Source organism: Pleurodeles waltl, chromosome 1_1, assembly GCF_031143425.1.
Source record: "Pleurodeles waltl isolate 20211129_DDA chromosome 1_1, aPleWal1.hap1.20221129, whole genome shotgun sequence".
Lineage (NCBI taxonomy): Eukaryota > Metazoa > Chordata > Amphibia > Caudata > Salamandridae > Pleurodeles > Pleurodeles waltl.
In genome coordinates, this window is record NC_090436.1 from 228,661,891 (window position 1) to 228,685,603 (window position 23,713).

General features: G+C 46.6%; 1 protein-coding gene across 3 annotated transcripts in view; it reads left to right on the forward strand.

The window, feature by feature from the left end:
• The window catches only part of OSMR (oncostatin M receptor), a 345,202-nt gene that overhangs the window by 123,403 nt on the left and 198,086 nt on the right, over positions 1–23,713 (forward strand). For all 3 annotated transcript variants that reach the window (XM_069221332.1, XM_069221326.1, XM_069221330.1), the window contains exon 5: positions 9,661–9,930. In XM_069221332.1, the coding sequence (XP_069077433.1) occupies positions 9,661–9,930 (270 nt within the window). The remainder of the gene's footprint in view (positions 1–9,660; positions 9,931–23,713) is intronic.

Here is a 23,713-nt window from a genome sequence, read left to right on the forward strand (position 1 = left end):
TGTTGTCTGGTTTGTTGACCCAAAATAGAATATTCAGATGTTACACAATTGGCTGTAATATCTGCTCTAGGTTGCTGATATAAGACCATCACAATTTTAATGAAAGGGTTTCATAAATTATCTTTGAGTTATCTTTAAACAGGGTTGCCTTGAGGAATGGCCTAGTGCCATTACTGTCATTAGGAAATACAGTGACACAGCTGCTTTTACAATATGCCCCTGAACCCTAGTGTTGTGTAGCATCCAGCTGTTAGGAAATGACCCTGTACTACAGTGGAACTCCCTGCACTGGAAGGTAAATCTGGAAGTCTTTGAAGTTTGCGGAGTTGGGGGTTCCTTTTTCACCAGTTGGCTGGCATTTCTCCCTGTAGATTGTTGGAGGTAATAAAACGTTCCATATTTCTTCATGTCTTCTGGAATTGCTTCATGTTGTCACTTGCTAGTCTATTTTCTAAGATTCCTATTTGGGATATGTGAATGAATTTAGAGATGACTATGTGGAGCCTCTTCAGAAGTACCTTGGCATATATTTTTGAATCTATGTTAATTAATTATAGCAGAAAATAACTCTAAAGGAGATTTGTATTTTGTTTCACAATTACCAATATATTAGCATTCAAAGCAGTGCCAGTAACTCCATCAGAAAATTTCTTGTAAAATAAAGGAAAAAGAACCTTTCTACCTAGGGATTTTCTAAGCAGACACTGACTTATCCTTGTGTTGTCAGATTGTATGAAATATTCAGCAACTTTTGATGAGATTTTATCTATAATCATTGAATCAGTTTTATAAAGTGCAGCTTATCACCTCGGGGGGGGGGGAACCAGGCACTGGGTAATTGTCGTTGCAGTTGGTAGCTATTCCTCAAAGAGCCAGGCTTTGAGCTTTCTCGTGCAGTCAATGAGGTGCATGTGTGGTCCGCGGTTGGGGGGGTTGTACCCGATCTTGGCGGCAAGATGGGAGAAGGAGCATACTCCACTGAGGCAAACTCTCAGGACTTGGGCGAGGGCAAGAGATATTGATCAGAGCGTCCTTGCGGGTGGGTGGCAGGAGAGTCAGTGGTTGAAAAGGCAGGAGAGTCAGTGGTTGTTAAGCTGGGACAAACGTTGTGAAGGACTTTATATGCAATGGTTAGGACTTTGAATTTGCATCTCTTGTGCACTGGCAGTCAGTGGATCTTCCTGAGGTGTGGGGTGATGTGAGTCTGCAAGGAAAGGTCCAGGATGAGTCTCACAGCCACGTTCTGGATGGTGTGGAGGTGGTGGAGGAGTTGGGTGGGGAGTCTGATGTATAGGGCGTTTCCGTGATCTAGCTTGCTGGTGATGATCGTTTGGATTACTGTTTTTCTGGTCGCACTGGGTATTCATCTGAAAATCGTCTGTAGCATGCAGAAGTTGTGGAAGCTTGTGGCAGCCATTGCGTTCATCTGTTGTTTGAAGGAGAGCTTGCTGTCTATGATGAGGCTGAGATGGCGGGCATGGTCGGTTGGAGGATGACCAAGTGTGGAGGGCCACCAGGAGACATCCCAGGGGGAGGGGTTGTTTCCAAAGATGATTACCTCTGTCTTTTCTGTGTTCAGGTTAAGGCAGTTCACTTTCATCTAGTCGGTGATGTGGGTCATGGCGTTGCAGAAGTTGTCTCTAGGGGAGGCGTGGTTCTCTGAGAGGGAGAGAATACGTTGAGTGTCATCGGCATATGAATTGATGTTGAGTCCATGGGAAAGCACAGTCTCTGCTAGGGGCTTTACGCATGTGTTAAAAAGGGTGGGGCTGAGTGAGGATCCCTGGGGTATGCCGTAGATGGTGCTGCTTGGTTCCGACGTAAAATGTGGGAGGCTGTCTCTCTGGGTGCGTTCTGTGATAAAGGCATGGATCCATTTGAGGGCGTTGTTTCGGATCCCAATGTGGTGGAGTCTTGATGTGAGGGTGCAGTGGGAAATGGTGTGTACGGCGAGAGGTCGAGGAGGATCAATGCTGCCTTATCTCTGTGGTCGAGAAGGGAACAGCAATAAGGGAGGTCTCGGTGCTGCAGTTGGTGCAGAAACCACATTGGGAGGGGTCCAGTAGGTTGTGTTTTTCCAGGTGTTCTGAGAGCTTTTTGTTGATGGCTTTTTCCAGGGCTTTCGCTAGGAAGGGGAGCAGACAGATGGGGCGGTAATTTTTGACTTTGCTGGGGTCCACAGATGGTTTCTTGAGGACGGGCTTGACATCCTCTTGTTTCCAGGCTTTGGGAATGGTAGTGGTCCTGATGGAGGTGTTGAGGATGGGAGCAAGGACATAGCTGATTTCCTTCTGGCTCAGGTTGAAGATGTGGTGGGGGCAAGGGTCATTGGTTGAGCCAGAGTGAGTCGAGCTCATGAGGGCTGCTGGTTCCTGGATGAATAGAGTCTCCCAGTCTGTGATCAGGTGGCTGGGAGAGTCGCCTGATGGGGTTAGTAGGTCTTCAATGCTGTTGGGTTGTGGGTGGAAGTTACTGTAGATGGCAGTGATCTTGTTGTTGAAGTAGTTGGCTAGAGAGTCACAGGGAGTCTGGGTGGGTTGGATTGTGTTCTCGGTAACAGCTGGGCAGGCAAACTCTTTGAAGATCTTGAAGAGTTTCTTCGGGTGGTTGGCGCTTTCCTCGATGCAGCTTTGAGGCGAAAATTGTATTTGTTGAGTGCATTTTCTATCACCCACAAAGCTATACATGGAGTAAGACTGCTTTTCATCAGAAACAAAATAACCAAATACATTCAAGAAACCTCTGCTCAAGATTGGCACCCCGTCTTAGAACAGCACCATACACGAAAAAGACAATAGGGGGTACATCCTTCTCTGTTCTAGCAGCCAAACTATGGAATTCATTACCCCCAAATATTAGATCCACGGATTACTATCTTGCCTTCAGAAGACTACTCAAGAGTTGGCTCTTTCCTTCATAACCACCATATTCAAACAGCAATAGACTGCATATGCCTGTGTTGATAAATATTTCTAATCTGATTATGTGTATATTCTAAATAGTTCTTTAAGAAATATGTATCACTACAATCTCATAATAATACATTATATACATACTCTTTAAGTCTGTTTAACAAATGTATATTTACTCATGGTTAAATATATATATGTGTTTATGTGTGTGTGTATGTATATATATGTGTATATATACATAAATATGTGTATATTATTCTATGCATAACATGTTCATAAATCATTGCATAGCTCCTAGATACGTTGTTATTTTAGATAGTTATGAATCCCTGCTTTCATTTTTATTTCATAATGATCAAATATTCTATTATCATAAGCATTTTGCTATTTTAAAATTGAGGAAAGGTAAATGAATGCTAGAAAAGTACACTTATTAATTAACTTCAAATATTACAAATCTTGAACGTCTGTGTTTATACAATACTACTTTTCTTCTCAAATTATTATACCCATTATTATATTCCTTGCACATATATTCCCTTGCTGTGCATTTGCATATCTATTTATTTATTACTCTAGTTCTACTGTAATAGAGAAACATTTAATAAAAATAAATAAAACAAAATCTATAAATAAAATTCAAATTATAAATAATAAAATTAAATTTAATTTATTTTATAAATAAATAAGAGAAAAATTAAAAGAAAAAATGATCTAGATATATTTATAAATAAATTAATAAATACAAATATTATAAATTTAATCTCCTGTAAGCTTTATTCTGTCTCCCCATCACCCCATGTCTCGATCAATCTATCCTCCATCCCCACTCTGACCTATCCCAAACCCATTCTACTACTTTCATCTCCAAAATACAGGATCTCCCAAACAACCCTACTAAATTCTCCCTCATTTCTCACCTTTGACTCATCCAAAACCCTTCCTGCTACGATGACCTCCTTAACCCTTTCCGCAGACTCTTTCCTCCTCCATCTCTTCTTTTCTCATCCCACGCCTCATCCTATTACTATAAACTCCCAAATAAAACTTCTGGATTCTTCCCTCCTCTGACCCTCCATTACTCTAGTCAATCCACCTAAGAAACTCACATATCCTCTGCTCAAATGAACTCATAATGATACTGATACTCTACTCATATGTCCCTATACTAATCCACCAGTAATTCCTCTTGGGTTCTGGAGTAGCGTGCTACTTGCTGAAAAGCACTTCAACGCCTCGTAAGGGGTAGCAAGCGCTATATAAATACAATTACAATACAACACAATACATCTTTCAAGGTAGTGCGGTCTGTTTGGTCTCTGCTGCTGAGCCACTGTCTCTCCAACCTTTTGCAGTCTTGCGAGGGTGCGAAGTTCGGGGGTAAAACACTTTGCTGGATTGCTTGATCTACTGGAGGTGGAGTTCCTTGCGGTGGCAATCTTGTTGGTACAGTTGAGGATCCCTATTGATAAGCTGCAGGCGTCCTGCTCAAGGTTGTCGGAGATTTGCTGGCTTGGAGGGTGGTGGCCCACTGGGCCTCTGTGATTTATTTCCCCATCTGCGTAGGGGGGAGGTGGAGGTATGGGGGCAGGCCCGGTCAGCTGCTTATGGTGAAATGTACCAGGTGATGGTCAGTTCATGTGTGCTCCATTCTGTGGAAGATTTTGATTTTATCGCTGGCTGTGAAGATCGGGTCCAGGATGTTTCCCACGGTGTGAGTTAGGCTGGTGGCTAGTGGTTTGAGTCTGATGTTGTTTAGGCTATCCATGAGATTGGTGGAGTTGTCGTTGTGGTTGTCGTGTAGGTGGAAGTTGAGGTCTACAGGGAACAAGTAGTCTGTTAAGTTGATAGCAAGGGGGGGAGATGTAGTCGGCTATGCTCTTGCAAAAGGTGGGCTAGTGTCCTGGGGGTCTGTAAGCTACGTTTACCCTAATGGAGAACATGACATTGATTCGGATGAGGAAGTTGCTCTATGAGGTGAGACGATTCTTCCTTGAAGGTGGAGCACAATGCATGATAGCGATGCCTCCTCCGTGCTTGTTGTGGCAGACTTTGTGAATAAGTTTGTAGCCTTGCGGGGTTGCCCCAGTGATGTCAGGGCCGATGCGGCTGTGAGCCAGGTCTCAGTGATGAACAGCAGGTCCTGGCTGAGGGTGGTCACGGTGTCCCATATTTTCATGGCGTGTTTGCAGAGCATTTTTGCATTGAGCATTAGGCACTGTAGTTGATTCTTGGGCTTGGGGTGCAGCTGTTTGAGGTCGGTCTGGGTCTCGGGCTTGCAGGTTAAGTGGCATCAGAGGCAGGCAAATGGTCTGCCCGTGGACCATGGGGAGGTGAGGCAGCAGTTGTTGTCTCTGGTCCTGGGGGCCAGGGCTTGGAGCTCCGTGGCAGAGTAACTGTGGGTAGTGGGAGGGGCAGGGTTACTGGTGCTGAGCGGAGTCCAGGTGTGGACCGGAGCAAATAGGCTTCCCTTTGGCACACCTTTGACAAGCCAGTGGCACACCCGCTGCACACCACCACCATTAAGTAGGTCTTGGGGTGGGAGGAGCACAGTGGAAGGAGGGCGTGGGGGGAGAAGAAAAGGCAGGAAAAATGGCAGCGGTGCAATAGGGCAAGCAGAAGGCCTGATGGGCAGAAGCCCTAGAGGGCAAACGAGAAAAGGAAAAAGGCCTCAACAGGCCTGGAAGCACCCTACAGCCTGCACCTACTCAGTAGAGTGGACAGGCAGAGGCACTGGCAGCGAGGGGACCTGTCAAGGACCTTTCAATAATTATATTTCAATATTGACATTTCAATATTTTGAGTAGCCGTTTTATCTAATTTTTCAAATGAATTAGGTGAGCATTAAATATTGTATTCCCATTTGCACCAATCCCCTATACATGTATTTCTAATGGAGGCTTTCATTGTGTCCCAAATACTCTCATATCTGGAAGTGCTCACCATATTGACAGTTCATTGTTCAATCTCCACATCTTTGTCATTTTGTAATCTACAAATAATGCAGTCTACATCCTTACATAATCCCAGGAAGGTATGCACATCAGTTCAGTATCAGCTGCTTTCATATCTTTCAATAAGTCCTGATTATTTATCAGGTACTGTATTCCTGAATAATACAGGTGAGAGAAGGAAACAATTAGATGCTTGCACAAGTGAAGAAATTATTTGTGAGCTCTGAGTGGTCTTGGATTTATTTGCCTGTCTAATATATAGCTCATACTTCATTGCTAATATACCAAGGCACACCACATATATCCTGGTAGTCCATTCAGAGGTGTGCTGAGTCATATAAAGTTAAACTTCAACGTGAAAGAAATTTTATTCACCAAGACAAAGTAGATTCCACTGAAAAACAGCTAGTCCAATGATACAACAGCCAACAGCTAGTCCAATGATACAACAGCTGACACTTGTTTCATCAATATGACTTTCTCAAGGTAAGGTATGTGTATGCTCAAAAATCTCCGGTATGCTGCAGATCCCAATATTCAGACCATACAGCAGCTGGTAAGTATAAGGATAGTCCAAGCATGTTGTGAAATATGGTTCATATAGTAGATGCGACCATGATAAGTCGTAGTGAAAAGTATATCTCCCGCATTGTGCACGGATCGATCCGTGGAATCTACTTTGCCTTGGATGAATAAAATTTATTTCACGTTGAAGTTGAACTTTATATGACTGAGCACATCTATGAATGGACTACCAGGATATATGTGGTGTGCCTTGGTATATTAGCAATGTATTAACATGTGTTGACTGATCTACAGTTGACAAGACTACACCCGAAGTCGTTGGGTGTTACACCAGTTTGGCATCCCCGGCAGGACCACCTACGATCTATGAACATTGAACCTTTTACTTTATGTACACATAGGAAGTGCGAACCATTAGCATGGCCACTCTGTGTTTGTATTGTATATAGCTCATACTTATTTTAAAGTAACCTATTACTAATAGTTTTTGTGGATGATGTCTCTACTGCTACATCTCTACGTCTTTCCAGAAAACCATAGAGTCCATGGACTGGCCAAAATTATTTTATCTCCAAGCCATCCCTCCTAGCCAAAACCGTCTATCTCTTGGGTCTCCTTCCAATCCCTAACTCCTGCAAGTTAGAATTTTCACTACTAAGATGAGTACTCCTTTCTTACAATCAGTCGCTTCAGAGTCTACCACCTCAAACACCCAATCCCTTTACATTTGTAAAATTAATTTTTGTTTAATTCTTGTTTCTTGCAAAAGGATGACATCATCTCTCAGTCTCCCCTCGTATTTCAAAATCTTCAGATATTTCAGCACGTGATTGAGAACCATAGTATTAATTAATAATAATACATTGATTTTACCCATTGGTTATGCAATAATTATATTGAATGATATGACATTGAATCCATGACTCAACAAGATATACACTTCTGTAATATAACTATACCCAGTAAACATTAATTTACTAAAATAATACTTTTTACTCAAAAGCATCACAATGATTTTAAGTTCCAGAGTAGCAACAAAAAAGCAAAAAATGCAAATAAGAAAAGGGGGAAAGAAAAATAAGAAAAAGAGAATGAGATGAAAAAACGAGGGACATGAAAAAACTCAGAAGATTAGATTTTAATGGGTGGTTTTGTGTCATCCCCTCCATGTTCCCTCTCAAAGACAACAACAATTGGAAGCGGATGAGGCACAAATTCAGGCATGCTCAGTTCCACTCTCCCTGAGCCACTGCGAAGAAATGTAATTCCGGTTTACACGTCAACATAAACCCCACAGCATATAACATCTGCTTAGGGGAGAGCCATGCTAAAACCATCTTCCACGGCACAAGCCAAACCCCCTGGAACCCTGTCATGATTTTAGCCCTTAATTACCAATTCCCATTTAAAGAATTGATAAAGATTATCAATGATGTTATCAAAGATGTCATGAGAGCCATAATTTGTGGGGTAATTAGCAGTGCATGGCAGGGGCGTGAGTTATAGTTACCTTAGGGCACAAGTTACTTGAGATAGCTCTAACTATAACAAGTGAATTTATATGGTTTTGTACGTTTAAAATGTGAGCCTAACTATAATGTTCCTGTAACCTTTCTTTTTTATGTGAATTTCTGTTTTTTCTGTAACTCTATTTCCTAACTATAACATCCCTGTAACCTTTGTTTTTTCAGTTAATTTCTATGGTGTTTTTAACGTAAAGTCATTTTCATTACTATATGTTAATCCAACCACCACCGCACACATCCTTTGGTCGTGCGTGGCAGTGGTTGGCCACAGGCCCTGTGGCGAACCTCTTATAACCACCAACCCCATACTGTGCATGGCCTTTGGCTGTGCACAGTGGGGGTTGGCCGCAGGGCCTGGCCTGCAACCAGGCCCTGCGACCAACCCTTATAAACGGCCAACCCTGGCTGCACAGAGCCTTTGGCCATGTACAGTGGTAGTTGCCTGCAGGTCCACATGCCCTTCTCCCCTGGGCTATTTTGGCCCCAGGAACCACATCTCCTGGGGCCGGCCTTCGATATTGTATTTTTTTGGCCAATCTCAGTCATGGGGACCACAACCCCCAGGGCGCGGCCTAAATATTTTTTTGGGGGGGCTGCGTGGCCCCCTCCCCAGGCCAATCTCATGCCTTGGGACCCCTCCCCTGGGGCCCAGCCGATATTAGGGAAGGGTGGCCATGCAGCCCCTCTCCCCAGGCCAGTCTGCGCCCAAGTGACGAGCCATGTGACCAGGGTGCCCCCCAGGGCACCTAGTGACATTGTTAGAGACCAGAAGGGGAGCCTGAAGGCCCCCACGGTCCCAACCAGCTCCCCACCTCCTGTTGGAGTCGGCATTGCTGGCACAGCTCTCCTTCTGTGAGAGCAATGTTTCTTATGTTTCCCTGTCTGCATCTCTGTGGGCAGGGAAACAGAGGAAACCTCTGTTCGCAGTGAGGGAGAGCTGTTTGACAGATGTTGACAAATTAGATGTCATCAAAGCCCCAGAGAGGTAGCAGTCCCAGGGCTGTAGGGGGATCCACCCTCATTGAATTTCATTGAGACCCCGGGGAGCTGGTGGTCCAGGGGCTGCATGGGGACCGTACCGCCAACTTGCATTTACTTTCATTAAAGCCTCGGGGAGGTGGCAGTCCCTAGGACTGTGGGGGAGGGGGGGAGTTCACTGCACCCCTGCATTAGATTTCATTAAAGTCCTGGGGAGGTGATGGTCCCTAGGGCTGCGCTAAAAATACACATTTATTTTCCCTTTGATATCTCCAAAACTTCAGGATGGATTTACACCAATTAGGCGAAAATGTAATCTGCATACCAAAAGCTAGCTTTCTGTCAAAATTTGGTGTAATTCCATCCCGTGGTTCCTGTTGTAGTCATGTTCCAAGGTCCTATGGGAAAGAACATGGGAAACACATGTTTTTTACCCCTCCTTTTTCTCAGTTCCCACTTGAAAGATTACCCCAAAACCTTCTGTCCAGAACAAGAATTACCAGGGAACTTTTATTGGGAAAGGTTCATGAAGACTTATCAAACAATGCCAAAGAGATAGGCAAGTCAAAAAACTCCTTTTCTATGGAAACATGGTCCTAACTATAAGTACCTAGTGGCAACTGCCACTAGGTAATATCTATATCTCTATACAGATATATATACATATATATATTGCCTGAACGAGCAGTAGTTTGATAAGCATCAGCTTGAGATGAGATTTTTATTTGGAATAGAACTAATTAACCACTTGTTTGTGTTTTACAGGATTGGACACTTCCAACAGGAAACATCCTGTCTTTCCCAATGACAAAACTGTGGAGAAAGGTTCCAATATTAGTTTCTGCTGCATAGCTGGTACCGGTCTTCAGGTCATTAACATGACTTACAATGATATTCCTTACCCACTTGTGAACTTGAACAACAGGACGTCTGTAATCACTGTGAAGAATGTGTCACTGTCCACTACTTATGGAGCTAATATCATCTGCTTGCTATCCAATGGACAATACCGTGGAACTGTTCTGTTTGTAAGCAGTAAGTAGAGCAATCATGGGTGAGAAGATAAAACACTCCTGATATCAAATGATCTACTAGGAATATCCACAGTCTTCAGGTGCATTACCTGTAAGGCAGCTGGAAATGGCACACGTTATGAGTGTGAAGATTTAAAGAATGTCTCAGGGCACGTAAGCACATCCAGGAAATTTACTTCTGTTCTTGCTACTGGTTCTTGTCAACCACTACATATCCTAATAACGATTGTACCTCATATATAAACTGGTAATCATGGATCCGACAAGGGCAGTGCTAATCTCTCTTTCCTGAACCCACTGACACCTAAGCCAGCATATGGCCCACTAAAAGGAAAGTGAGACAAGAGAGAGAGATATAGAGGCATGGAATATCTTTAATCTCCCTGTTGTTACTACTTGAGTCAGCCTGCAGTATAGAAGTCTTACACACAAGAATAACATTCCTATTCACTGTTCCCAACATGAAATATAACATACCGGGGGACAGTATTTGTATTTCTGGCTCTCTGTATGTGGTACTCCGGATGCTCCTACAGCTGAATTACAAACGAAACCTCTATATTAAATGGAAAGAAATAGCTGCAACTCAAAATCTGTATTCAGCTTAAAACAAGTAAATCATAAAAGACAGTAAAAGCATGCTAAAATCACTGTCACAAAATAAGATCAATATAACAGTAAGAACACAATAAAACCATCTCAGAGTGCTGCTACAAATAATATAACAGTGCCAACAAACTCATTACATCAGTCTATAGTCAATGAACGTCTTATTTTAATTGCAGTTGAAAAAACGTGCCACATGGTAATTCTAAGATCAGTCAACATCTGCATATACGACAAAGCAGGCCCGGCACATCTGAAATTACGCTCTATCAAAATCTGTATGAACAAGCATTTAAGTATAAACAGATAAAACGGAATAAAGTGCATGATATCTTGAGCTGAGCAACCATTGCATTGGCAAGTAGTATCTAATTTATGATTCACTCAGTCCATGGAAACACATCACAGATAATCTGTTAGGTAAAACGTGAAGCGAGTAAGCAGGAAAAACTGGTTGTTAGAGAGCCCATAGGTGAGATAAGGTTCCAATGTGAGCAAGGATTGGACCAAAACATAAGACCTTACTGAAGGCATAGTTCAAGCTCTAGATTCTCTAGCTTCAGATTCTAATGTCATAAATGCCTCCCTTGCCACCGTAATGTCAGTCTTAGTTAAAGTGTCTGGGTGACTGAACAAGTCAGAGCGCCAAAGTTTGTGAAAATCACTCCTTGACATATTTGAACCATGGGATTCTGTTGGCATAGTGAAGGTTTGGACAATCTTTGAGAATGGCTTTATTAAGCTCATGGTCCTTTTTAAGGCAAACAGCTACCAACAGCGGCAAAATACAAACTGAATTAAATCAGAAACATAGCCAACGGCTAGCTCTTCGTGGACATTAAAAGAAAACACACTGCAGAGCAATGAAAGTAAATACTTAAGAAACCTATTCTTCCTAGTTTGTAGAGGAGAAAAGATTGAGTACCCCTAGATCTCAACACCGTATGTTGCAATAGCAAGACATTTGGCTTGATACATTTTCAACATTGCAGGCACACATTTTTGCCCAATTTTAAAACCAAAAAAAGAGTTCCTGAAAAGGCATGTCTTCTGGCGTTAGTCAAAGGTGTCCTACAAAACGAGGAATCCAAAAGAATCCCGAGCTAGGGGAATGTCTTGACCTTGCTAAGCATATTACCGTTAGTGTAGTGGGTTGTACTTTTGGTGTTTTTAGGCCCAAATACTATGATGTTTGACTTAGCATAATTTGTAGTGAGATCAAGGCTGTCCAATAAAACTGCTCAAGAGTCTCTGTAATCCCAGAGCAGTTTTCTAAATCAGGACAGCATCCTCAGCATAAAGTAAAACCAACGAAGGACATCCATTTACCCTATCTCAATCATACCACTCAGCACAAAAGACCTTCTCCAGATTATTTATGTATAAAATAAATAGAAAAGGTGCCAATATACAACCTTGTCAAACACCTCTATTCAAGGCAGATTTAGTTGTTTACTCCCCTGAGCTCCCCGACCAGATGGTAGCTGTAAGGTCTGAGTGCAGGTCACTGGCAAAAATAATTACGGTTTTCCCAAAAACCATACCCAGCATTATGTTCCAGAGCCTGGTCCTGTTGAGCCTGTAGAAGGCTGAGCTTAAATCCATGAGCCACAAGTGAAGTGAGCCTGCCTTTGCCATGGTGTATTTAGCTATGAGTAGGTAGAGGTTAAGATTTTTATCCACGTGCCCTTCCCAGACTGAAAGCCATAGACTACATCGGACAGGAGCTGATGATCACTAGCCCATGCAGTTATCCTGCTCAACAGTGCACTCCCCATTACCTTGAGTGTTGAGTCAATCAGGGAGATAGACTAAAAAAGGCAACAAGGATGCCATTATCAAAGACAGGGATGATAATGGAATTTAGCCACGAGGGTAGAAGACGTCTCCGAACAGCTGTATTGACATATTGGGTTAAGAGAGGTGCCCATAAGTCAATGTTAGGTTAAATTTATAAAGCAAGACCACATCTGGCCCGTGGGCTTTATTCTTTGGTAGCTCAACAATGGCATCCCTGACCTCTTCCCAGCTAAATGTCAACAGAGGACCCACTGCAATGCTAATTTCTGGGTTGATAACTACCTTCAGTGATTCAGAAATTAAGTCTGTGCTCTGTATGATTGTTAATGTAACAAGCTTGTTAGCTGTAACATATTGAAAATGTATTGGTGTTGTAACTCATGACTGATAGTAATCACTACTCTACTACTAGCAATACCTTAATACCATACATAGGTCAAAAGAAAATATGAACTAAGGGACATATTTATGAGCCCCATGTGCCACCGGAGTGCCAGTTTTTTTAATACTCGATGGCGCAGAATGCAGACCCATATCTATGAGGCCACGCCAAGCCACGTTGCTTTGTTTTTCATGGCCTTGTAGATATGAAATAAGGCAAGGCAGCGCAAATTGCTGCCCTGCCTTACTCTGAATCAGGGAGGCATTGCATGGGCCTTGCAGTGGATTGTCCAACACAACACCCATGGGTTTTGACCCATTCCCATATTTACAGGGCTCTGTAGACCTGTGAATGCATGAAAACTGTATGCCCCCCGAGGGGAGGCGTCACGAGGTGAAATATCTGTATTTTGATGGCTTTTTTTAAAACTCTTTCTATGTGTGCTGCACTCTGCAGCACACATAAAAAGAGGAAAGTGCCTCTTTGGATTGTTTTGTGCAGGAAGGTGCACCTTCCTGCACAAGAACAATCCTGCATGCAACGCAGGTCCCCTTGCACTGTAGTGCAAGGGTGCCTGCATTGGCGCTAGGCATCCAAAAGGGCACCTGCACAAGGGGAGATGACAGAAATGCACTGTATTCTCTAATTAGGATGCATTTCTGCCCTTTTTATGTGGTGTAGGGTAGCTCACCTGGTGCGTTGCACTACTCCAGTTTGTTGTAAATATGCCCCTAAGTCTGTACAAGTTCAGGATTCACCTTCAAGAATAGGAAGTGAAGTTAAAGTTTATAATATTTGGAAGTTTGACTCCAGTAATACTGTACGAAAGAAAATGTTTACATCCACTATAATATTTGGAAGTTTGACTCCAGCAATACTGTACAAAAGAAAATGTTTACATCCATACTTGTCTGTATCCTGTAAGTCTTTGATAACTCAAGGCATAGCAATTTGAGTCCATCCTCTGGTAACAAGGGTCCAGCTGTAGCAACTGAGTATCTTGTCTAGCAAAACACACTCTGAGTCATGAGGAACTTATTGCAATGAATCTAAGATGGCTTTCCCCATAGCAAGTTTCCTAGGAGTTCAATTGCTCTCTCTGAGTGTGTTGTCAATACTAACCTCACTCAAAGTGGTGTCCACACTCTGTGCATACCTCTTACCAGTGCACCCAAGAGTAAGGAGGAGTGCATCTCTTCAACTTTCTAGAGATGAGCGCATTTAGTGGATCATGGCAAGTAGTCGCTCATGAAGTTTATTGCAAACATTCAAGTGGAGATGGATTGATATACATAAACAGCCAGAATCTGTATGTGAGAAATAAATACTCCACTGGGTTAAGCTAAGACATTGTTGAGAAAGCCTCAAGGCAATGACTGAAAGAAGGCTAATGGTGGTAAAGGGGATGCCCAATACCCACTATATGTATATTGTAGACAGTAGGTCTGTTTGATAGCTGTGCTGTAAAAAGCCATACCGAATAAGCTTTTGCACAGCCAGTAAGTCTCACCTTTCAATTAGGTTACTTTTTGGCTTCACCAGTGTTTTTTGCAGATCCTGAACAGCAGTACCCAAATGAAAAAATGCTTGATGCTGATGCCAACCAAAATTAGCAAAGAGCCACGATGATAGCTGCAGCTATGAATATACATTACCATACATGGGCTGCATATTTATCATTACACTGTGGTGGTCATTCTGGCTTTTCTTACATTACCATTTCAAGACAGCTGACACCCATCTCGGCTGTAAAATAAAAAATAAAAAGAATAAAAGGTGCATAAAAGCGCATGATAAAAAGGGAAAGGGCTGGTGAAAAATTGCAGCTGCCAGGCCCTGTAAAAAAATAAATAAATATATAGGAAACAGGATGGGGAATATGGAGGTGCCAAGAATAGGAGTGGGCAACTATGTGAATGCCGCCAAGCGGTGGGGAGGAAGGGAGCAACTATGCAGAACAGGGAGAGCAATGGAGGAGCTTGGATGAAGGATGTTGAAAATAAAGTAAAACAGAAGCTTAGCGGGACAGGAAGGGGCGGGGGAAGCAACATAAGAGCTAGGGGAGGGGGAAAGTTACACAGAAAGCATTAGAACATTGTTCTGACGAGGAAGCAGTACAGAGTGCGCAGATAATTAGGGAAATCAGTAGGTCTGGTTTTTATGTGCTATTGAATGTAGCGTTAGTACATTGGAACAAGACTCACAGGAGACAACCAACAGGGGTGATCAGAAAGAGCTACAGTTGTACAGTAGTCCCTCATGCAGTTAAATCCAAGCACTTGAATCAATATGAAAGTTTATACCCAGACAACCAACTGCATTATGTGAGAGAATAATACTTCAGTGGGCTGAGCCTAGACGTGATAGCCAATGTGTCAAACCAATGGCTGAAAAAGACCGGTTGAAGAAACACAGTGATTGAAAGAGGCAGAACCAAAGTCACTTCATTTGTAAACAGATTTTATAGAAAAACTGAATAATTCTTTGTCATACATATAAGAATGGAAAAATTAGCACCAGTAGTTCCATCTTACATAGAGTGAGGAACAACAGTAAGGTAGGTCGCAAATCCACAACTAATTCTGCTTGCTATTATTCATGCAGTGAATGTTGTAATCCCTTCTCTCCCCTCTCCACTTTAATTGTAGTTGTTTACATGTAATATGGGAAAGAGATCTAGGTATGGTTATACATGGTTGCTGTGCCCTTACAAATTAAGAGTCGTGAAACTCTACATATGTTTAACTGCCACCCCCCTCCCATTCAAACTTGCCTTATGTAGGAGTGTTATTTAGTGTCCATGTGCATGAGATCGCGCGAGCCATGTAAGGTGTCTTAGTCTTGTGTCTCAGGGTTCTGCTCTGTTTATTCTGACTTCAATTCTACAGCTATGCGGGTGTCAGCTATTAGATGTGTCAGTCTGTGCGGCTCCACTTCCACCGGAATCTAGTTGTTCCCCCTGTAGCGCTATAGTGATCTGTTCCCAAGCCTCCTTCATCTCAGGGGATCCCCTTCCCCTTTTCAGCTCGGTGTGCAGTGCCGATCCTTCACTATCTGCCCATTTCTTGAGTTCCCTTCTCCAGTCCCGGGGGTTGGGGCCATTAGGGCTTTTCCAGTTCCTCGTCAGCTCTCTCTTAGCTAAGATAAATGCAAGGTCTTGGAACCTGCTAGTGGCCTTATTTTGGGGGGTATGGGAAACCAATGCAGCAGGCATCGAGCAGGTGTGTGTGCAATTTCAATTTCCGTGATGTTTGCCACCTCCGCCACCACTGTGTCCCATTGAGACTTCAGTCGGGGGCAGGACCACAGCATGTGGAGAAAGTCTGCAGCCTCTGTTCCGCACCGGAGGCAGCCCGCGTCTCTTACCCCGAAATGGTCTCGCAGTCTCCGTGGGGTAAGGTAGGCCCTGTGGAGTACGTAGAATTGGATGAGCTGGAATCTGGCGTTCCTGGATATTTTTGGCGTTCTCTCCAGGATACGATCCCAGTTCGCTTCCTCTATCTGAGTCCCGAGATCCACCTCCCACTTTCGTTTCAGGTCGTCTAGGGGGGTCATTGATCCCGCTCCAATGGTCTTATATAGTCTGGTGACCGCTTTATGAGTACTCTCTGAAGAAAGTAAGTAGGTGCTGAGACTGGGAGGAGGGGGTTCTACCGACCCCGACCCCCAGAGCTTCCCAATGGAGCGAGTGAGCGCGCGGTGCAGTAAGAAGTGACCCTGTTGAAGATAATATTCCTGTTGATAGTCCTCGAATGGTAATAAGCTGCCCTCCTTATACAGGTCCCCCATCCGTGTAGCCCCAGCATCTGTCCAAGCAAGCAGCCCCCTCCACTCTCCCGCTCTGTGCATCCATCGGAGCCAGGACATTGGTATATCGGGGGAGTATGGCGCAGCCAGTCCCGCCCTCTGAAAGCAGCGTCCCCAGCAATGTCGGATAACAGCAACCTCAGGGGCTAGAGCCAGTCCTGCACCCGTAGTGTTAAAGAAGATTCCCGCCAGCACAGGTGTGGGGGGAACCGCCAAACCCCCATGGTACTCCCCAGTGCCGCCATCCGCCACCCAGCGCACCAGCCATTGCAGCTGGGCGGCAAGGTAATAGGCCTCGAAATCAGGAACCTCCAGCCCCCCCTTCGTCCGAGGTCTCTTCAAGGTAGTCAGCACCACCCTGTGTCTTCCCCTTCCCCATATGAACGCGGTGATCGCCGTATCCAGTTCTCTGAACAGTGCGTGTGGTATCCTGAGTGGTAGAGCTGCGAAATAGTACAGCAGCCGGGGCAGTGCCACCATTTTGAGAAGCGCAATCTGTCCAGCCACGGAGAGCGAAAGTGAGCCCCAGAATCCGAAGCTTGACCTCAGAGCCCTGACGGCTCTTCCGATATTACCGTCCAGAATATCTGGATGAGAGTGATACACGCGCAGGCCCAGATACGAAATGCAACAGGGTTCCCATTTCACTCCACCCAGTTCGGTCGGCAGATCGCATCCCGCTGTCAGTGGAAATAAGAATGATTTTTGCCAATTGACCTTCAATCCTGACAGCTGACTGAACAAGCCAACAAAGCCTGTGCCCCCTCCCTCTCCGGGCCAGTGACCTGTAAGAATAAGAGTAAATCGTCCGCATATAGTGCAATCGCATGGTGCTGGTCACCCCGGGTCAGACCCCGATACCAGGTGGCGGCCCTAGCCTGGGCAGCCAAGGGTTCCATCGCCAAGGCAAACAGCAATGGTGACAGGGGGCAACCCTGTCTGGTGCCCCTGCCAACCGAGTATTGCTCCGAGACGACTGCTCCTGTTCTAACCCTTGCTTTGGGGGCTGTGTAGAGCAACATTGTCCACCTGATGAAACCCTCCCTCAGATCCATGTGAGTGAGGACCGCGTACACTTAATCCTATTCCAAGCTGTCGAATGCCTTCTCTATGTCTATTGCAAGGACTGCCGACATGGGTTCTGAAGAGGCTGTGGTATCCTTAAGATGAAGCAACCCACGGATATTCTGTGTGCAGTGCTCCTAGTAGGAATGAACCCCGCTTGATCCGGGTGAACCAACCCTGTCATATAGGGCAGTAATCTCATTGCTAACACTCGACTCAGTATTTTATAATCTGAGTTGAGCATAGAGAGGGGTCGAGGCAGAACCAAAGTCACGCTATTTATATTGTAGGCAATATATCTGTTTGATTGCTGCACTCAGACCTAAAAATTAGTTTCTGATGTGAACTGAGGAAGGATACCAGTCATCCAATCAAAAGGATGGTAAAGAAGCTATGCTACTTTTCAGATGAAGAGGAAAGAAATCCATCAAATAGAAAGTAAGCAAATGACAATGACAAGAAAGCCAACCAGTGGTAAACAATGGGCTGCCCAAAGACCTCTCTAAGTATTGATATTGTACACAATAGTTCTTCAACAAAAGGTGAGTAGGCTTTTGTTATCCCACATTTATGTTTTCTCTCTTTGACTTTTTGGATGATACATTTTCCAGGCCTAAGAGATTTCAAATCAGACATTGGCCCTCATTACAACCCTGGTGGTCGGTGATAAAGCAGTGGTAATACCACCAACAGGCCGGCAGTAACAAAAATGGAATTATGACCACGGCGGAAACCGCTTAGACAGATAGCCACTTTAGCACACCGACGGCCACGGCGGTATCAACAAGCACCATGGTGGTAACCGCCAACAGCCAGACGGAAGACAATGTACCGCCCACTGTATTACCACAGGCCTATCCACCACCTGTTCCAGGGCGTTACCAACAACATCAAAAGCATAGCGGAAACAGAACTCAGAAGTCAAAGGACTCACCTCTGGAGACTCAGGGAACAACCACGACGCCATGGAGCTGCACATATTTCCCATGCTCGTCTACCTTTTCCTGCATTATGAGCAGCAATGCCGGCGAAGACGACCACTGTGAGTACTGCCGCCTAGCACACAAGGGGGGGGGGAGGAAAAAGTGAGTGACATACACACGCAACACGCAACACCTCCACCCCCAACAACATACCCACAACCAGATGCAGAAACATTACATATCCACCCTGTACCCCTTAGGAATAATGCAAGGACAAAATGATTGGAAGAAAGTGAGTGTAATATGATAAAATAACATGAATAAGTGCATCAAAATACAAACGTATATACATATTTACAAATGGAGGGACACTGCCCACTCCTCAATGTCCGTGGGCCACAGGGCCACATCACATAGGCCAAGGCCCTACCTCACTCCTGCAACAACACGGAGAGAACACTGTAGGGGCATCAGGTCGAAAATACACAGGCACCTCAGGGGGATGGGGAATGGGGGCGCACCTCAGCCGGAAGATGGTACAACACCACTGCCCTGTGCGCTGTCCTGTGGAGTGCAAGGCCACAGTCTCTCTAGTGGGTGCATTGCCCAGTGCTTGGTCCTGAGGAGTGCAAGGCCACAGTCTTTCAAGTGGGTGGTTTGCCCATTGCTTGGTCTTGGGGAGTGCAAGGCCACAGTCTTTCAAGTGGGTGGTTTGCCCACTGCTTGGTCCTGGGGAGTGCAAGGCCACAGTCTCTCTAGTGGATGGCTTCTCCACTGGTTCTTGAGGGGGCCTTGTGCCCAGTGTGCTTCATCTGGGAAGGATGCGGTGAGTGGATGGCTTCTTCCACCGGTTTTGGAGGAGGCCTTGTGCCCAGTGTGCTTCATCCTGGGAAAGATGCAGTGAGTGGATGGCTTCTTCCACTGGTTCTGGAGGGGGCCTTGTGCCCTGTGATGCAGATCTTGGGAAGTGCAAGGTCACAGTCTCTCACCTGGGTGTCAGACCCCAGGATTTGCTGCGGCAAGGACGCACAACAGCCCATGGAGGCAGGACTACACACTGTCCGCCGGCGGTGACAGCTGCTCAGTGGTGGCAGTGGCGGTGCTGGTGGCGGTGCTGCCAGTGGTGGTGGGAGGCTCCAGCCCATTCCCTGCAGCCTTCGGACGGCTGCCCACTGGGGCTGCTGCTGCTGGCAGTGGTGATGGTGGCGGTGCTGGCAGTGGTGGATGGAGTCTCCAGCCCATCCCCTGCAGCCTCGGATGGCTCCCCACTGGGGCTGCTGCTGCTGGCAGTGGTGCTTTTGGTGGTGCTGGTGGTGGTGCTGGTGGCAGTACTGGTAGCAGTGGTGAGGGGAGGCTCCAGCCCTTCCCCTGCAGCCTTGGACGGCTGAACCACCATGGTTGGTGGTGAGGGCTCAGAATGAGTCCCAGCACCAGGCCTCCTGTCCTTCCTGCCTGCTGCTGCAGGCCCCTTGCCCTTTCTGTCAGCAGCCGGGGATTACCCTTTGCCCTTCCCTGTCGCAGATGGTGGTGCCTCCTTGCCCTTCCCTGTCGCAGCTGGTGGTGCCTCCTTGCCCTTCCATGATGCACCAGGTGCAGGCACCCTGTCAGTGTTGCTGCCTGGTGCCCAGGATCCTCTCCCACCTGCAGTAGCTGTCAACACTACTGTAGTCGTGCAAAAAAAAGGGAGCACACTGTCTCACACTCCAGAAAAAAGTTGGCCCCAGTGCAGCTTGGTAAATGCAGTCAGATTCGTTTCACATTAACAAAAGTAATCAAAGTCTTTCACCATAGTAGGTGTAGCAAGTGCTGTGTTTCTCTGGACACGTGTTTCTGGGTTTCGCCCGTCATCAGCAGAGAGCAGCATATTTTGTGGGGTTGCTTGAAATGCCACTAAACGTCTTCTCAGGTTTATGTACCACTCTGGCGCGCAGGTGCCTCACCAAGGCTCGTCAGCCTGTTAGCTCAATGGAGCCATCATTCGACACAGTGCAAAAAAAAGGGAGCACACTGCCTCACACTCCAGCAAAAAGCTGGCCCCAATGCATCTTGGTAAATGCAGTCAGATTTGTTTCACAATAACAAAAGTAATAAAAGTCTTTCACCTTAGTAGGTGCAGCAAGTGCTGTGTATCTCTGGACACGTGTTTCTGGGTTTCGCCCGTCCTCAGCAGAGAGCAGCATATTTTGTGGGGTTGCTTGAAATGCCACCAAACATCTTCTCAGGTTTATGTACCGCTCTGGCGCGCAGGTGCCTCACCAAGGCTCGTCAGCCTGTTAGCTCAATGGAGCCGTCTACTGTAGTCGTGGACTGGGTGGCTGAGGTGCTCGCCTATGTTCTGACCACCCTGGCCCTACGAGAAGGACGGGGGAGTGGTAGGGAAGAGGTCAAGGGTAGAGAGGAAAAGCTTGTTAGGGACATTGGGGCAGGAAGAGGGTGAAGGTTTGGGAGTAGAGGAAGAGGAAGTGGTTGTAGGATGTGTCTGTCTGCTGTGTTTGGGTGCAGGTGCATTGGCTGGATGCTGTTGTGAGGTGGATGGCTGTTGGGTGTCTGAGTGCTTGCGTTTGTGTACTTTGGAAGGAGGGGGCACAAACACAGTGGGAGAGGACACAGGGGACGTGTGCATTGATGTGGGGGTGGTGACTGCCAGTGAGAGGCGTGTAGTGATAGGCGTGATGGTGGTAGTGGATGAGGATGTAGTGCATGCAGGTATGAGTGTAGACGCAACTGGGAGGGAGGTGGATGAGGAGGAGGAGGGGGTCACAGTGGAGGCAGTGGATGTTGGTAAGTCTGATTTTGTATGGTGTTTGTGTGAGTGCCTGTGGGATGATGTGTGGTGCTTGTGTTTGCCTGAACCACTCCTGTGTGTTGTCCTAGGTGCATGCTGGTCTGCCCGTGTGTTTGGGATAGATTGGGGTTGAGGGGAATGGGATTGGGCAGAGGAAGTTGGAGAAGGGAGGCTAGAAACAGGGACAATGGCTGCCATCAGGGAGGAGGTCAGAGCCTGGATTGATCTCTGTTGGGCCGCCATTCCAGAGTGAATGCCCTCCAGGAATGCATTTGTTTGTTGCAAATGGGCTGCTAGCCCCTGGATGGCTTTCACAATGGTTGACTGCCCATCAGAGATGGATCGCAGGAGGTCAATAGCCCCCTCACTCAGGGCAGCAGGGCTAATTGGAGCAGGGCCTGAGGTGCCTGGGGCGAAGGAAATGCCCACCCTCCTGGGTGAGCGGGCACGGGAAACACGCTGAAGGGCTACTAGGAGGGCAGTGCTGGTACGGGGGTGGCGGCTGTACCTGTAGTTGGGGTGGGCACAGGGGTGTCCGCCACCACCAGGGAGCTTCCATCGGAGGAGGTATCACTGTCAGAACTGTCCACTCCAGTTTCCGCAGTGGTGCTCCCCTTGCCCTCTGTCCCACTGGTGCCCTTACAGTCGATGGATTCAGCCTCCTGGCCCCTGTGGGATGCAGCTTTCCCTGTCGCCGGTGCCTCTGCTCCTCCGCCAGATGATGCTAATGCACATAAGGATAGGGTGACAAAACAAAAAAGGGGGGAGAGACAAAGGATACCCTTGGTCAGTAGCGGCAACAACACCACTGTTGGCGTACATGACATACACACACACACACATAAGGAACAGCCCTACGCACTAGGCAATGCAATAACAGTCACAATGCTAGTCACCAGCCCATGAACAATGGTGGATGCCTACTAGCTTGGTTGGAAGAAGTGTACATCAGACCCTGCCCAAGATGGGCCCTATCCTGCAATGTCTGGCCTGGCCTAGGGGCACCCACATCCCCCACCCGAATGCCACCCTACCAAGCGAAGTAGTATATTGGGGCACTGTACTCACCCCCTTGTGGCTGCTGTGATGCCCCCAAGTGCCAGTATGCGGGCCATCGGGGGTCAGGGTTCGACGGGCACCCCTTCCTCGTTGGGAGGTCATCCCCAGCTGGGCCTCCACCATCTTCCATGCCCAGCGTCTCAGGTCCTCCCACTGTTTCCAACAGTGGGTGCTCCGCCTGGCGTAGACCCCCCAGGGTCCGCACTTCCTTGGCGATGGCACACCATATGTCCTTTTTTAGATGAGCGCTGACCTGCAGAGAAATACACATAGGAAAAGGTATCAGTCAGACAGTCCTGCCTGTTACACTCATGGCCCACCATAGCCCTCACATCCCCTTACGCACAGACATTGCCCACCATACATGCAGCACGCTGCCCAGGGCCCTTCCACCAACCCCCCCCACACGAGGCCCTCACACACAGCACTCCATGCATTCGTGCCCCATGCATCGTGCTCACAGTGTTCTCACCTGTTGGTCTGGAGGCCCATACAGCATTCGGTACTGGGGTAGGACCCCATCCACCAGTCTCTCCAACTCTGCAGCGGTGAAGGCAGGGGCCCTTTCCCCAGTGACACAAGCCATAGTCAGTTCCAGACACAGGTCACAGCAGCACTTGCAGTGTAGGTCTTCTCCTGTTGAAGGTCAGGTAGCAAGTGAGTGAACAGATAGAAAATGGTGGACACATCCGCGGTGGTGCGTACCGTCACCACCAGCATACATCACCATTGGCCACTGTAACCCATAGGGCCCAATGGTATCCAATGAGGAGTTGCATGGCGGTTCTTGACCGCCTCCCGCAACGGCGCACAACGTCAGCGGAATTACCTCATTTCCACCTGTCCCTCCATACAGGACAGGCGGACACCATTTCAGGGGGGGGAGATGGTAGGCCATGGCACTTAACTGCGTCACAGTACACATAGGCACCATTTCGGCCTATCCAACAATATACTGTTACAGTCACAACATGCAATGCAGTGTAGTGTTTGGAAAAATGGAATACTGACCATCTGCTGACCGTTTGCCCTCTAGATTGCAACCACTGCGGATGAATAGGAGATGGAAACTTCCCCCCGTGTACAGGACCCTGGTGGACTTGGCAACAATGGAGGACAGGCACATTATCCTCACCTGTAGACTGGACACGGCCACAATCACAGAGCTGTGTGCCCAATTGGAACCTGACCAGATATCTGCTATCAGTCAGCCCACCGGGATCCCTTTCCATTTCCTGGCAACTGGCTCATTCCAAGTGACAGTGGGCTTGACTGCAGGAATGTCTCAGCCATTGTTCTCAGTAGTGCTGACCAGAGTGTTGTCTGCCCTGATTATATCATCACTAATGGTGTGGGG